This window comes from Anopheles funestus, chromosome 3RL (genome assembly GCF_943734845.2).
Source record: "Anopheles funestus chromosome 3RL, idAnoFuneDA-416_04, whole genome shotgun sequence".
Lineage (NCBI taxonomy): Eukaryota > Metazoa > Arthropoda > Insecta > Diptera > Culicidae > Anopheles > Anopheles funestus.
In genome coordinates, this window is record NC_064599.1 from 62,396,738 (window position 1) to 62,412,997 (window position 16,260).

The 16,260-nt window shown below is 40.8% G+C and overlaps 1 protein-coding gene and 1 long non-coding RNA gene across 7 annotated transcripts; one reads left to right on the top strand and one right to left on the bottom strand.

Annotated features, from left to right (window-relative positions):
• Nucleotides 1-3,442: 3,442 nt before the first annotated feature.
• On the bottom strand, nucleotides 3,443-4,711 carry LOC125767375 (uncharacterized). 3 transcript variants are annotated; one of them, XR_007418764.1, is made up of 5 exons: nucleotides 4,557-4,711; nucleotides 4,378-4,491; nucleotides 4,161-4,291; nucleotides 3,783-4,087; nucleotides 3,444-3,700 (listed from the first exon to the last, which is right to left on the bottom strand). It is a non-coding gene; the product is annotated as an uncharacterized LOC125767375 (long non-coding RNA). The 3 variants fall into 3 exon arrangements; XR_007418765.1 differs by having other exon boundaries at nucleotides 3,443-3,700; nucleotides 4,161-4,318; nucleotides 4,378-4,711; XR_007418763.1 differs by having other exon boundaries at nucleotides 3,446-3,700; nucleotides 4,378-4,711.
• Nucleotides 4,712-11,066: 6,355 nt separating this feature from the next.
• On the top strand, nucleotides 11,067-16,260 carry LOC125767365 (myoglobin-like). Of its 4 annotated transcripts, XM_049433861.1 has the most exons (5): nucleotides 11,112-11,181; nucleotides 14,250-14,406; nucleotides 15,135-15,376; nucleotides 15,444-15,669; nucleotides 15,813-16,260. In XM_049433861.1, the coding sequence occupies exons 3-5, from the start codon at nucleotides 15,213-15,215 to the stop codon at nucleotides 15,927-15,929; spliced, it is 507 nt and encodes a 168-aa protein (XP_049289818.1). In that variant the 5' UTR covers nucleotides 11,112-11,181; nucleotides 14,250-14,406; nucleotides 15,135-15,212; the 3' UTR covers nucleotides 15,930-16,260. The 4 variants fall into 4 exon arrangements, with proteins under 4 accessions (XP_049289816.1, XP_049289818.1, XP_049289819.1 ...); XM_049433859.1 differs by lacking the exon at nucleotides 14,250-14,406 and having other exon boundaries at nucleotides 11,067-11,181; XM_049433862.1 differs by lacking the exons at nucleotides 11,112-11,181; nucleotides 14,250-14,406 and adding an exon at nucleotides 13,689-14,249.

Here is a 16,260-nt window from a genome sequence, read left to right on the forward strand (position 1 = left end):
GATTTCGCCAACAATTAAAAAAATGCGTAAACGCGGTAGGATAAGTAATAGATTTGAGTAGGAAAAATGACTTACATAAATGAGTTAATTCTTCGACTTTGACTCTTTGAAGAATTATTCTTAAATATAAAATTATTGATCGGAACGGTATGTCTCCCTCGTGAAAGGTGATATCACTCATTTGAGTCGTAAAAGTGTCATTTAACTCTTGAAATAGTAATGACGCAATGACATGAACGAGTCATGTTACTTTAGAGTTAAATAACTCATAAAAGAGTCAAGTGTCCAAATACGATAAATCAGGTTTCTGTAGCGTTACATGGATTCTTGTTTTTGACATGGGTTCTTGATCCAGGATTCCGGTCAGGACAAATCTGGATCCTTGAAGATTACGAATTACGACTCAACACATGCTAGATTTATCTGAATTAATTCGGTGAAGGATCAACAGGATGCTAGATTTATCTGTATTCGCTGAAGGATGGAACTCCAGAGAATTCACGATAAATCTCAAAGAAATGACAACGCTTCCTAATACATGCCGATTCTTGAGGAATAATGACATCCAGTACGCTAGTATACTACTTACGACAATATTACTTACCTACTTTACAAGTACTTTTCGAATGGTGGTTGTTTGGTTTCATTCTCATGACATAACAGACTGAAGCTTCAGTTTGATTAAAGGTAATTTGATTGATGAAGAAGACATTGAAGAATCAACCTAAGAAAGGCGATAGAAATAGATTAGTTCCAAGAAAATATCCTTACCGTTTAAAAGTAAGTAAATGCTAACGATATCTCCCACGCGTACATATTGCCATTTACTGATGTACGAAAGAATCATATCCAACGCACCAACAATCTGGTCACAATTGAACCAAAAACTAATGTACTGCAGATAATTGTCAGTAGGATGTTTTTTTTCTACTTCCAATGTGTCACTTCGGGAGGTAAAATTTCCGCATGTTAAGCCTCTTTTTCCTGCCTTTTCTTTTCAATGCCAACCCTTGTGCCAATGCTTGTGAGTAATCCAACCGTAAGCTTTATTATGTTGTGCTCCGCGTGTCGGCCACATTACCATGTCGGTTCACTCTTCCACTCTTACCAAAGTTGGTTTGAGATTTTTGTTTCCGTACGCATCGATAACTCTGCACGGCACAACTGTAACACAATAGCTGATTGTTCCACCGCACCGAGATGAAACTTTCGATGAAGTTGAGCTACTTGAGCGCAGAAAGTTTACCGTGTGCAGCATATTACACCCGACGATCAAGAGGAAAGCAGTTTCCGTTTCCGTCTGGTGCTCAAAAGCTCGCCAAAGTGAAATGGGAAAGTGGGAGTTATGAGTTTGCAATAATCGGAGCAATGCAGCAACAGTATCACCGGTGGGCAAACAATAGCCAACTACTTGATGCCATGATGCATCATAACAATGTCTATTTATTGCTTGAGAATTAGTTTTGCTACCAGCTTTCAAGGCCACCGCTGCCGGGCCATTCGGTGCACTTCGTGAGTGTTGTTTATGTTTTGCCAGAATGCGCTTCCCCCCTTGGCCCCTCCTTCCTGTGCCCGTTCTCCGTCACGGTCTACTTCCTTCCTTCCATCCTTCCCAGCTACCACGGTACAATCGGGTTTCCCCATTTCCGGGACGTGGGTGGGGGAGTTCGATCACCGTCTAAGGTCGCCTAATATCTTTAGGGATTTTGGATTCTTCTTCCATTTTCGGGGTATCCGGCAGTGCTGTTTGCCAGTGTTCTATTGCTTCTGTTTGCCCTGCAACCGGGCTTTAGGTGCTGAATAATGCACCGTTGCCGTTACCGTGGTATGGAGTAATTTATTGCTTTCCGTACACATTTTCTTGTTCACGGCAAGCTCTTCGGGGCGCTAGTCTTTGGTAGCGATTTGGACTTCTCCAGAGCGTAGTGGCAGCTGGCTACAAAAACTCCCCCTCCCTCGGTCAGCTCGTTATGTGTGATGTTTGTGTGTGTGGTGTCTAATGCCAAAACAAAAAAAGCACTGAAACACCCCAAAAAACGGACGTGCCTTTTGTGTGGTGCACTTTTGCCAAGTTGCACCACCAACAACCACGGAAACACCTTGACGCTTTTCGTCATCAGGCAAAACGTTAAAGCAAATAAACCTATATTTATGTGCGCATGGAAGAGAAAAACAATCTAACCGCCACCGTGGGAACAACCTGGCCAAAGCATTTCGAATTCCGTCCTGTTGAGATTGTGCTGCGTTTGTGGAGATGTGTGGGGGGTAGGGTTTTTGTTTTTGGGAACGATTCCACAGCGCAGAAAGTATGCTTTATGAATAATAAACAAATAAATATAAAAGACAATAGCCTGTATGATTAGTTTGTTCATTATTTCTCCACTTACGGGACATATTTATGTTTTGTGCGGCAGGTGAAAGGAGTTGCGCTTATTGCGCTTATCAAACTCGTTACAAAAAGACTGCAATTCTACGCTAAAGATGTACACTCTTAGACATATTTGAACATGAAATCATATTTCTCTCCCCATTATTTGTTTGAAAAAGAAAGTATTGAAAATTGGAGTTTACTTTCCAAATCGAAGATTATTTCATGATTCACTGGGCAGTTCAACAACCAGAAATAGATATTTAGGTATTTTTTGGCTAATTTCTTAACAATTCAAAATATTTTTTTAAATATTTTTAAGTAAAAGATGAAATTCCTTATTCTTTAACAGAGCTACTTTGAGCTAATAGGTACCTTGTGGAGTAGAATGTAGATTATCCGGGAACGGATCAACCGGCGGGCGGATTAACCGTGCGTCAAAAACTGACAGCTGTTCGACCGTGGTGTTTATGTTTATTTGTAGTGATGGCAGGTTCCCTGGCGGCACAAAATCGTTAAAAGTACTACGATTAGGACAATTACAAGGTATACGTTTAGGGGTACTGATAAGAAGACCTATTCGTACAATTCCAGCTGTCAAAAGGCATTGCGACGGTTGTCATTATTTTTCACGGTGTATAGTTGCAATAAATTTGACAAGATATATAATTATTTTTTGAAAAAATATATATATCTTTTTAGACATTTGTTTCATATGTATCTATTGTAGAGCTCCTTTAATGTGCTTTTGTAGAGCTCTTAGCACCGTTTCACTGGTGTGCTATTTATATCCTATCTTATCTGAGTTGTATTTGATCCGCGGTCTTCTGAGGTAAAGATTCATGGTCCTTCGCGTACGGGCATTGGTCTGTTGTTTGATGACCAATAATTTTCTCGGTTTTAACTACTTGCAGGTGGTTTGGAAAATGAAACGCATGTCGATCGATCTGAATGATAAATCCAACAGCAAACGCTTGTTAGTTGATGGACCAAAAGCCACAAATATCATAATATCAAAATAAAAATGCAAATATCATCCGCTAATCAGCAACAAAAATCGGCATCAAATCGTTCACGCAACCTCTTGATAAGTTTACCAAAAGGACGGGAACACATTAGAACTGTATGAGTTTACATCATATTCTTGAGTTAATTTCTTTCACAACCTTTTAATAAATACGCTTGTTTTTAAGAATATTAACAATTTTTTAAGAAACGAGATATAGATACAGGCGATCTGCTACCACAATATCTTCTATCTGTTCTTAGATCTGTGTTCGCCGACGGTGCAACATTTCAAACATCCATGTTTTGCGTTGAAATACATGACACCTAAAATTAGAAATATGATTCAGTAATGACAATGACAATAATTATGCTGTAAGTTAAATAAAGCAAAAACGAAACAACTTACCTTGATAGTAAGCTCTTGCCGGGACATCGCATATAAATGCGCGCAAGGTCACACTAACTACTGTGTTGTTAATTTGGATACCATTTTCGATAACATAATTCATCTCTTTAACAAACGGTCCTAGAAATTCCTGTAGCTGGGAATGTTTAGTGATGCCGTGGAACATTGCTGCAATCATAGGCGACAGAATCGGAATCTCATGAACGTTGATCAATATTGACCAAAATGAAGAAGGAGATCCTTTGAACAATGGCAATCAATCGATGGATACATTAATATTAATCCTTTCTGAAACTTTCACATGCCTGTAAAGAAAAACGAATGGCTATTAAATAAAAATAATTGATCGTGTAGCCGTTTATGGCAAACAAAACTCACTCAATCAGCTTGACTCAGCCAATCATAATCTTCGTCGAGATACGATGCTTCAAACGTGTTGTCGGTATAACCATCCGGTGTTTCAAAAATCGGAACAACATCGATTGTTTGGTTGTCTTCTGTATGGTTGTCTGAAACGGAGGGCATGAAATTGTATTCTTTAACACAGCGAAGAGCTATGAAATCATTCGTTTCTTTCGTTCCTGTAATTACTTACCGACATGTAAACAATCAACCGTAGAATCAGGGTCAGCATTTTCGGATTCTTGTTCAGCAGACTTTTCCAAAGCTTCCCTTCGAGCCGACATTTTGTACAGTTGACCCGTCACACCTAATTTATGAAAATGCGAAGAGTTACGTTTCATTTTCATATATTTTGTTTCAAAAAACACTAACCAAACCAGATTGTTCACAACGATTGCAGAATGTATATTTAGTTTTGGACGCCAAATCACGCTAGGTACAAAACCACACAAGGCAGATATACGATGACAACATGTCGACACACACACTCGTGGCGACGCACATATCCACATACGAGAAGCATAGGCTGATTGGTTTGACAGCTAGCCTATTCGTACAATCTGGTCGCCAGGGTTGGTTAAAATGATTAAAATCGTCACCAAACAATATATTTGAAATGATTTTATTTTAGGTTCTAAATTTGGCTAAAGTCTGAAACACGACCCCCCCCACTCACGGGCACTCATTTGAGTGACTTTTTTTCGTGCAGGGTGGTTCGAAATCGGTTGCGTGTTTTTTAATTATGTTTCGAGACACAGACACCTGAGGGCATGGCCGTCGAAGAAGAAAATGTAGCAATTGGTGCCATCTATCGACCACAGGTCAAAGATTGGCGATCCGTTGGAGCTTTCGCGAATAGCTTTGGCCAGAGACATGGTAGCGATTAGTGGTGCATGGACGAAATCTAGCCACAAGTGCCATCTAGCCATGGCCAGAAGAAAGTGTGACGATATCTTGGATACCGGCGGAGCTATGGGGCAAAGTTGGGCCAAAAATGAGGAAAATTTTACGGTTTCACAAACAGCGTATGGAACTTGGTTCCTCGATGAATAAATCACTTTAAACTATGCGAAAACCTCCTTACAATTTAATAGTAATTGTAAAAAAAATCAAATTCAGGCCACATTGCATAGTCTCCGAACCACCCTGTACGAAAAATTGACACGCAGATGAGTGCCCGTGAGTGGGGGGGGTCGTGTTTCAGACTTTAGCCCTAAATTTTAATTGTTATTTGATAATCATTTGTTTGATCCAGAATCAATTTTAAGCATCAAAAGGACTATCATAGTATAGTATACATATACTATATATGCTTTATCTAGATATATAAATAACCTTGATATTTAAGGGACTATTATCCGTGGAAATCGATTAACCGGAATCAGTCCGGTCCCGAGCACCCCGGATAATCGACGTTCTACTGTATTTGATTTCGATTATCTTGCATTTTGATGCTGGATTTCCTCTATTTTCTGCATATTGTAGGTCTGGGTGAGGAGTCTCTTAACTCTGTAAATCAATTTTCGTCCCAACTATGAATTTCATTGCAGAACTGTCTTAAGTGCCTTCCTTGTCTTGTCTGTAAAAATAATCATTTTTAAATTACATTAATCTTTTAATTGCACAGTGACTATTGAGATCTCTAGAATATGTTACATTAATGTTACTTTATATAATTCTGTACATCTTACCAATAGCTTATACTTAAATCCTTTTGATTCATCTAGATGCATCCATACCAGATTTTGTCAGGTTTTTTAGTTTCAGTTAGAGTATTTAACATTTTTTTGCTTGCTTTTAATAAATTATTATTAAAACTATTTTGAACACTTTTCGCCTCGGATAAATATATTGACAAAATTGAGCAAAAAACTTATTGGCATATTATACATATATTGTAACAGTCTCCATATTTAACATGAGATACACTTTACGTTTGAAACTAACACACCAAAACTTCTCGGACTGCACGCTGCCTAAACGGTTTTAACAGACTCAGTAAAGATTGACCCAAAGCTAACAAAAAGCTTCCAACATAATGGTGCGCTTTATTGTGCGTTTTGGTATCGCTTTTCTTTGCCAAACTTTTTCCTTTGTGCACACGGCTTGCATTCTCCATTCTGCAATAATCCATTCTTAGACACATGCCAAGAAGAAAACTTCGTATCCACCGAGCACCGAGCACAAAATGCTTTCGCTTGTTGTACACCACGCGGTTGGCAGCTGAAAAGACCGAACGCGAGGCACGCTCCCCGGTCCGGCACAATATATTGCATTACAGGCCAAAGTTTTATTAACGTTAAAAAGTAGTTTAGTTTCCCTTAGCTCCACAATTTCGCTCGTCGCAGCTTGTTCTGTCCCAGATCATGCATAACCTCGCGTTGCCTAACCGTCCGGGTACGGTCGCTGATGGACAGCTATGGAACGAAGGATCAAAAGTGAAGAGGAATTTGCCCAGTGCCCATTACTTGGTGGTGCTTGTTGCTTGTTTTTGGTGTCCCATTGACTTTGGCTCTTTAACGTTGTGCAGTGACGTCTAAGTAGCTGTAAGTTCCGAATAGAACTACATAATGCTTCGTGTGACTTCGGGAGAAGGGAACCATTAAATAGTCAGCGTAATTTTACTGACAAGCGGAAAATCGGACTTAAAATTGATGACGAGGTCATAGTATTGAGAGCAGAGTAGAAAATGGGGGAAGGTCAACGTAAGTACCATCATTGGATGTTTTCTGGTTCGGGAGTCTTGATGATGGAGCATTTAAGAATCGGGGAGTACTGTAGCGTTTGATTAATTTAGTCTGACTTTTTTAAGGCACTTTTAATAGCGTATCCAATTGCGAAGAATTTGCAACTAATAAGACAGCTTTGTAGCTTTGCAAAATGGTGTTTTTTTTTAGTTTTAATTAAATATACAACGGGGGGGTTGAAATTTGAGCTACGAAATATCTTTCACTTTTGATCGATGGAAAGATAAATTGAATACGAAACGAAAACCTTTCAATCAATGATTTGTGTGCCTCAGTGCAACATTAAATGCCATCTGCAAGAATTTTTGCCACAGCCCGTTTCAGGTTTGGTTTTCATTAATTTCCCGCTCACGATTAATTAAACATTTATTGAAGAAAGTTTTCATTTTCGATCGTCGACGGAAACTTCCCACCGACGATGAAATGGATGTTTCCTATCGGTTTTGGTGACCCAGCACAACAACAAGATGGTTTCGATAGTGAAAGTTTAAATCGATGCTAATAGGACGAGGGAGGGAGAGAGAAGGAGAGATGGTAGCGCCATCTGGTGACAGGTTCGATCGTTTCATTCCCGAACATTTTGCTAAAATGGCGTGTTTCGTTTCAATATCCGTTGGCATCACGTAGCCGCACGGACGGGTTTTGAAGCATGTGGCCCAGGCCGTAACCCGTAAATGCTGGTTGGAATTTAATCAGAAGGCCAATAGTCGTACCCAGCAAGCCGGTACACAATACTTCATCGACCTGAGTTAGTGGATGTACGTTGCGTTGCGTGGCTTTCGGGGCTGGCAAAAAAACGGCCTCGGTGAACATAAATTTTGATGGTTATAAAGCAGGAGTTTCTTAGGGACGAGTTGGAAGTCTTTTATCAAACCAGTTCCCTTTTCGGTGTTCGGTGCGTATTGCTGTGGGTCGCAGCATGAAAGCGTGCGTCAATACTTTCATAAGCGCGATAAGAAAACGGAAAATGTGGGAGAAAACGTTCCCTTTGCATCGTACGCCAAACGTACGCCCGTGGCCCACCAGCACAAATTTGCAACCACCCGGGAAACTTTATTGGAGGCCGCTATTATGAGCTTGCATACTTGCCCCCTCCCGAAACACACTGGAATGATTTTCAATGGGTTGTAATGGTGTTACATGAAAGGGAAGTTCGCGTGCTGTAGATCTCGTCTCGGACCGGTAACGATGATTACCTGTCGCGTTGACTATCTTTAAAAAGGGGTTGGTGCGGCTTTATGTTGGTGTCGTTCGATGGCTGGTACCTCAGACCAGAGTCTCCTTTGACCACCACCAGCAACCGTTTCTCGGTGGACAGATTCAAATGTCAACGGAAATGGAAAGAGAACGAAATCAAAGCCGCACCATGGTCGACAAGAGTCGTTGTTGTTCGGTTGAAAAAGGAAGCTTGTAATCTTTTCAAACTGTTCCCCTCTCAAACCCCCCCCCCCGCCCAGGGCAGGTACATGGAGATATTGTCGCTGTACTATTAATTAAATTGGAATGATAAAATACCAACTTTACCATCGCGCAGTACAATTCTTAGGGCGATATACAGTGGCTTACATACAAATCAGGACAGCTAGGAGTGGAATAGTTTTTTTGTGAATAATTTTTACGCTCTTATGATTGTTTTTTTTAGTTTTATTTTATCATTAGTGTAATAAAAGTTAATGTTAGTATAAAATTTTTTTTTAGGTTTTATGTATCCAAGACTTGTTGACTTGTTGAAGCTGGAGCTTCAACGTGGTCCGGTGGTATATGTGATAAACGGCGTCGGTCCACACGATAGGACCGAGATGAAATCTCATCCGGACCGTCCTCCGTAACAAGGACTGATTACCAGCTACACGGTAAAAATAGTCTAGTAAGCCAGAAATGGCCGGCATGACCTTAGAGGTCGTTACGTCAAAAAGAAGAAGAAGAAGAAGAAAATAAGAAGAAGAAGAAGAAGAAGAAGATCTTCTTTATACGACCGTTTAACGACCTCCAAGGTCGTTTAGCCAAGAACAAGGACTTGTTACCTTAGGAATATTTTCTCAATAGTTTGTTCTTCGTATTTCTTTATATTTTTAGCTCACTTTGGTTTCCACATATTGAAGTATTTACATTTAAAGTGTTTTGTTTTACAACTGCGGAAGGCAAAATGCATCATTAGCCAATGTTTCAATTATCCGTAAGGCATATTTCTTGAAAAATTACTCTTTTTTCGGAGCCAAACTTGTGCGACTATGTGTATATGATAACCAGAGTTGGTTCCACACGACAGGACTGGGTAACAAATCCCATCCGGACCGCCCCTGTTAGCCTGGCTCTGGCTATGTGATAAAAAATTAGCTTCATACGACCTGACCATTCCTGAAAGCTAAAAAACAAAATATAATGAAAGCATATTTAGTTCTCTTACATATGTTAAGGCGTACGATAAATTTCTTTAAATAACTAAGGATAAAGTGAAAGTGCTTGGAACACTATTCAAGGGAAGTCGCTCACTTTTGTCCAAAATTCAGACTTATCCACACATTTTTGAACCTTTTTAATTGTGAATATATTGTAGAAATATATAGAAAATAAAATTCTTATAGGGAAATCATGAATGTAATTTTTAATCAATATGTGAATATATTGTACAAATATGTAGAAAGTGAAATTCTTATAGGGAAATCATGAATGTCAATTTAATCTGTAAACATTATTCACAAAAATTTTTTTATGTTCAGATTCAAGTTTGAACCACTGTACGCACTGTATTACGCCGGCATTAGCGAGCATTCGTCGGTTCCGACGATTAACAGCGAACAGGAAGTAAAGTCCGGCAATGACATAGAAATCATTTCCTGCCCGAACATCAAGCAAAACGGGAAAGTGGTGGAAGTGTTGAATTTTTGCAGATGATGAAGTGTTGATTATGAGTGGCGTTAAGAGGAACAACGCGACCAACGCAGTGGCTGACGGAAGATGCGACGGCAGAAGCGGTGCGCGGGGAAATGTTGTTTTGTCTTACCATTTCAAAGAAGATTATGCGAAGATTGTTTTGAGATCCCTCGTTTAGTGCTGTTCTAGTGTTGCTTTATAGCAACTCTTCAGCAGAAGGGTTTCTGTCGGCTCGGGTCGCGTTATATCGTGGCATTGCGTTGATAACGCATTCCATTGATTTTGCTGACGAATGAGATACTTTTTTTGAGATGAAAAAGACGACACAAAATCTCGAAAGATACTTTAAATTAAATTTTCTCATTTCCGGTTTTATGGCAAGCAAAGATGTTGGATGTTACGGTCAAGGAAAATTCGGTCTATAAAGGGTCGTTTGAAAAAAAAGAGATCCAATTAATAACATTTTAACATATTTTTTTGGTATGAAAAATTATTCATTTTCTAGCTTCAATTTTAATGATTCTTCAAATCGATTATAAATCCATTAATTTTTTTTTCTATCACACTCCGAACAAATTATTACTTTGCATTCTACATTAATGGTATTTCTTCCAAAAAACAAAAAAATGCATTAAATTTTCCTATCTATCATGCACTATTTAAACCCACAATCGATTAACAATGAGGGCAATGACGGAAGCTAATGAAGTATCGTTAGGAAAACCCGTTTTTCCTCCTAAACTATCGGTTCCCCATCCGGTTCGGTTTGCGTGGTCACCGCGTCCACTTTGATGCATTCGATTGCACTTAGGCTTCTCACAACGAAGGTACGGAACCACATCACATCCAACTATCAGATCCATCAAGAGATAACGGCCCGCGATCTTCTTACCACTCTGTCCCATCCGAACAAAAACGAGTCTCAATGAAACGGAGACCCAATAACGGTCGTATCAGTGACAGGTCGTAAATTGAACTTGTCATAATTCACACGACCAGTAACTTCCAAACACTCTTCCCGTTATAGCTACATCGTCTTGATCGAGGGCAAGAGAGACCACCGTACGAAAAACCATCATTAATTGATAGCGCTCCCGTCAACCGGGAGTCATCGTTTCGTTTAGTCGGGAACGTCGCGTGAACAGACAGGCTTCAACGGCAAAACAGAAAGAATTCATCAGCATCAGAGTTCGATTTGGGCCCCTTTTTTCTTTACCCCCCTTTAACGCCCCCCTCCCCACCCCCCCGGATGGGGGTGAATCGTGCTGAAGAAGGTATAAAATAGTGTTCGCCGGTGTGTCGAGAAGACATTTTGTAATCGTTAGAAGTGCCGATAGGAGCTCGTCCCGTTTCGTTTGGTCGTTTGGTTGAGAAACGTAAGAATCGTCGCTTTTTTCGGTGTATCTTTTTTATTGAAGAGTTGTGCAGAATGTGTTACTTCTAAGACGAACGTTGGAACGTTTGGTGAATGTCTTTATTGGCATTGATGGCACAGACGACGAACGTGTGTTTGTTCTATTGTTGCAAATCAGTGTTGAATAGCGTTGCGAATTTGTTTAGCGTGTACGACGTACGATAGATAAGGTGTTTTTTTTTATTGTTGTCACGAGTCAGTGAAGTCAGTGAAGTGGAAAATAAAAAATTTCAATGCTCAACATACATTCGCTTCAGATAATGCAATCAGTTGATGAATGTTCAAGCTCGCTGTGCATGTTATTATGATTTGATACGATTTGTTAACACTTTGTTACGGTTTTTTTTTGTAATTTTTGCATTTTAATACTGGCTTTTATGGTGTTCTAAAAATGGAAACTCCCACACACACACAATTGAACACAGTTGCGTGTGAAAGTGTATAAATCAAATAATGGTTTAATTGAATTTTAATTCGATCGAATTGCTATAATTCCATCGCGGTGTAATAATTATACCGACAATACAATACCCGGAACGATTTAACTGACGGTCAATTTGTAACCTGAAGCTTGAATCGTCAATAATTTTCATAATACGCTCACTCATCACTCTCATCGCAATAATTATTATTGCGACGATCACAAAAAAGCGCTTTTAACCATTTGTAATGCTTCTCGCTTCAAAACGGAAATGTTTGCTGCCGGTTTTATTTTGTTGCTATAATTAATGGAACCCATTTTGTGCTTCCCTGGTGAAGTGTACATAAATCCCCAAACCCTCCGTATTGTGTGTGTTAGTTTAAAATCAACAGCTAAACCGAAGAGGATAACCATGAGGCAGAAATTAAAAAAAAAACGAGCTTGAAAATGATCATGAATGAAAGGGTGGAGGTTTATGTTTAATTTTACCGTCCTGCGGCGCAACAGGTCGACGAAAGTTTTCCCTACACTGCGTGTGTGTTTGTATGTGTGTGTGTGTGCGTGTCCGTGTGAATTCCGCAAAGGTTTTGCGAAGCGCAAAACAGGACCTCTCATTTAGCTCCCGGCGGGAAAATGATGGAATGGCGTGAGCTACAATTTGTGCACTACAATTTGAATGGTCGCCTTTGGCGCGTTTGATGTTTGTGTGTGGTTTGTTTGTTGCGCTTTGTGCGTGTGGTGATGAGCAAAAGTGAGAAATGCAAACGGCATACGCAACAACGCAGAAACCCAGACGGTCGTAGATGTTATCGTTTGCATGTCAACAAAAAAAAAGAGAGGACGCACGAGAACCACCAGGCGTCCGCTTTTATTTTTCCCCCTTTCTTGGAAATTCATCCACATCCTTTCGTCGGGCTTATCGGTGCCGTTTTTATTTCCTTTCACTGTATGCCTGCTAAAACCTCATGTTTTGCTGAATGGTACCATAAAATTGGACCAAAGGGGCGGAGGAGGTGGAGGGGGAGGGGTTGAACCACCCATCATCCCAAATGCCGCATGACTACCATTTTGTGTGTTGTTTCAGCAAACAAAACAAATGTCTAATTATTTCCTTCACAAAGCTTTCTGTCCACCCACCCGCACCAAATTCGTATGTTTGTGTCATTAACAATTATCTTCTCGTGTTGTTGTTTTTTTTCCTCTTCTTATTTTTGTACTGATGTATACAATCGTTATCATGGTCGTATCTTTGTCCATCATCTCCTCATCATCCACTACGGTTACGTTCAGCCGTATGTATGGACCGTTTTGTTGTGCAGACGCTCATATTAATTAAATAAGACGGAAGCCAAAACGGCACTGTGGCTTTGCGGAAACGCGACCACCGCGGCCGTAGCGATGGGAAAGCAACAGAGCAATAGAGCGGGCCTGCCTTACGGATTTTGCTTACTTGCACACTAACACTAACACACCAATGAAGGCTGAGTAGAAAAAAAGGGGCTCGTCTTCTTCGTGCCTTCGTGACGGGGAAGGAAAATCAGTATCTTGTCTTTCGTTCTGCAGTGCCTCGTTCCAGAGCTTCCGGACGAAGTAAATAGCTCTCTGGCTTTCTTTTTATTAGCTAGTGTCAGTGTGTGCGAGTGGTAACTTTCTTATCGTGACTACTCGCAACAGGGTTGGTGGTTGGTGGCAAGTAATTTCTCTTTTACTTTTATTGTTTAAGGGCACGCTTGCACAATGTTGGTCCAATGGAGTGACAATGTCCTTACGAATTACTTTCATTTTGTTGATTTACTTTTTTGTTTTATTTAATAAAACAAAAAAAAATTTAAAATATTTTTTTTATTTTTTATTAACATTAAAATATGGCAGCGTAAAAGGAAATTTTAAAAAACCCGCAACAAAAGATTCGATTGATAGCAATAAGGCATACTTACGTTACGCTTGGCCAATCGTCTGTATTGGTACACATCGCAGCAGGCCGGTTTTGCACCGTGAAGCTGTGTTTGCGTTGTTGGAGAGATCATATATACCTAACTACCAAGAGAGCGAAAGAAAGGCACACCGAAAGAAGCAACCAGAAAAGAAAAAAGAAAAACAAAAAATCCCATAAAGCATGGCAACACTGGCCCTTCGCTAAAGCGCGCGCGTTCGAGAGAGAAACCCGTGGCGTTTGCGAGACTTGAGACGGACGAGAGATAAATACTTTAAATTGAATCAATTTCGGGGCGCGTACACCCGTACACATTTTGCGAGTGAGCGTGTACAGGGGGCCCTACCGACCAGGGCAGTGTAACCGTACGTGTGCAGTCAGTAGGCCACGCGTCTGGCCGGTGGTGTTGGTGTTGTAGTTTTCCGTCGAGCATAGTTGGCCGTGCGATGTAGTGCACGCAGTTTTTGTATCGTGCAGAAGCATTTTTTAAGCGAGCTGAAACCGTTTTGGAAAACCCACGAGATTTGGGATTCGTTTGTAGCTTTTACAGTGGCAGTGCTTTTTTGTTGTTGGGTGTGTGTTTGCAGAAAACGTACGAATTCTTTGCCGAACAAGTGTGAACAGGAGAAGAGCGAACTGTATGGAGTACGGTTTTTTTTGCGAATCGATTTGACAGGTGTGTTCGGTAGTGACGAGGAACGAGGAACGAGGATTTGTAACCGTATGGTAGTATACAGCCCCTGTTGCTGGCACAGGCATTTGCAGCGTGGCCACGGAGTTCTTACGAAACGGAGAGAAACTTCGTGAAAATTTTTGCACTAACAAGACTCGCTGTAAGTGTACACGGTAGTGTGTGTGTGTGTGTATGGGTGTGAGAAAGAGTGAAATATTAAGAAAAACCTGGCTCCTGTATTGGTGTGAGCGGGAAGGGCATCTGACAGCAGGAAAGAGAGAGAGAGGTCGAGAGAGAGAGAGAGCGCACACACCGAGAGCGAACCGGGCAGGTGTGTCTGTGTAGTTGGTAGTTAGTGTTTAGTGTAAGAAAACGAGCGCGAAAAGTGCCTTCACTCAGAAAGCAACAAGTTTTTGCCGAGTTCGGAAGGCTTATGTTTTGATTTTTCCTAGCACTTAGACAGCTGACGGGAGGTTTTTGCGGATTTTTTTTTGCTCTCTCTCTCTCTATATATATATCCGGTTAGTGTTCGGATTCCGGTGTCCGGTTTCATGTGTCGCGTTACCAGGGGGTGGGAAGTGAAGGGTGGTGGTGTTTGTGCATGTGTGTAACCGGGCCGGAGGTAACGTAATGTAACGCCGCATGTGTATATGAGTTGTATTTTGAAAGTTTTTGAAGAGTTTTGGAAGGGTGATAAAGAATTTTTTCGCGCTTTTACAACGTCTTGCTTGAGGATTTTAAGAAAAATTGCTAGAACTTGGAAAAGACTTGAAGTGGGTTTGCGTGAATGTGGAAGAGAAGTTCCCCAATGATTAATGTGCCTTTACAATCGAAACGAAAATATTAAATGACTTATATTGCGATTTTTATTCTTCAAAAACTCTTCAGTTTACAGTGAAATCAACCGGCCGAGTGACTAGCGTTGGGTGAACTCTAAAACGGAAGAAGGCAAAGCGAGATCAAAACATGTCCAGACCTTCGTCGTTGGTCGGTTCGGATGAGGAGGAGCAAACCAATTACCACACACCGGACGAGACCGGTCTAACGAAGTCGCAAAAGGTCGCCCTGATCGCGGCCTGGAGTATCGTCAAGAAGGATCTGGTAACGCATGGACGTAATATATTCGTGATGTAAGTTTCGCTGAAGTTGGTCGTTGGTTCGGTGACATTAACAAAAATAAATTCTGTTTTTGTACAGGTTCTTTGAAGAATATCCACAGTATCTGGACTATTTTGATTTTACCGCCGGGAATGTGGGTGAGCTCGGGGAGAACCGATCCCTCCATGCGCATGCACTGAACGTGATGAACTTTATCGGTACCCTCATCGACTACGGACTTAATGATCCTGCCCTGCTAAAGTGTAGTCTCGCGAAGCTGGTACGGAATCATCGGAAGCGTAACGTTACCAAGGAAGATGTCGGTGTAAGTGGCAAAGAATGAACGAGAATTCAAGAATCGAATGCCCTGAATGTTCTATTTCACATTAATGCTTCACAAAAATTATATTTAAAATAGCCAAATTCTTGGAATACTAATTTATCTCCACTTTTCGTCTATTTCCACAGGCTGTCGGAGGCGTTATTATGCGTTACAGCTTGAAGGCACTGGAGCAACATCGAACGAAAACGCTAGAGGAAGCGTTTGCAGCTTTCCTGGGGACCGTTGCGGCCGCGTTCGAGTGAGCAACGGTTCCGTGTGTTCAGAGTCATCATCTTTGTGTTATCATCATGACACCATCACCATCATCACCATCATCGTCATCAATACCTACAGCGAAACGAGAGGCTCTAACGAGATCAACGAGGCCAACACAATACCCGTTGACCAACAATTATCTTGATCGTCAGGGGTCGGCGGTGTCAAAACTTTCGTATCACGTCCTTTAGCTCTGCAGTTCGCTGATGAAGGGGGGTGCACACCGAACAGCGACCTATTGCTCTCTAGCAACACATTCCTACGGTGAAGACGTGAAGCTTTTTATGACCAGCGTAGAATAAAATTTGAGTATAGTAA

What these genes read in the sequence shown, in the direction of transcription:
- LOC125767365 (XM_049433859.1), top strand. Translation starts at nt 15,213, where the DNA reads ATGTCCAGACCTTCGTCGTTGGTCGGTTCGGATGAGGAGGAGCAAACC. An exon ending in GGACGTAATATATTCGTGAT is followed by an intron (nt 15,377 to 15,443) that starts GTAAGTTTCGCT and finishes GTTTTTGTACAG; the next exon opens with GTTCTTTGAAGAATATCCAC. An exon ending in TTACCAAGGAAGATGTCGGT is followed by an intron (nt 15,670 to 15,812) that starts GTAAGTGGCAAA and finishes CTATTTCCACAG; the next exon opens with GCTGTCGGAGGCGTTATTAT.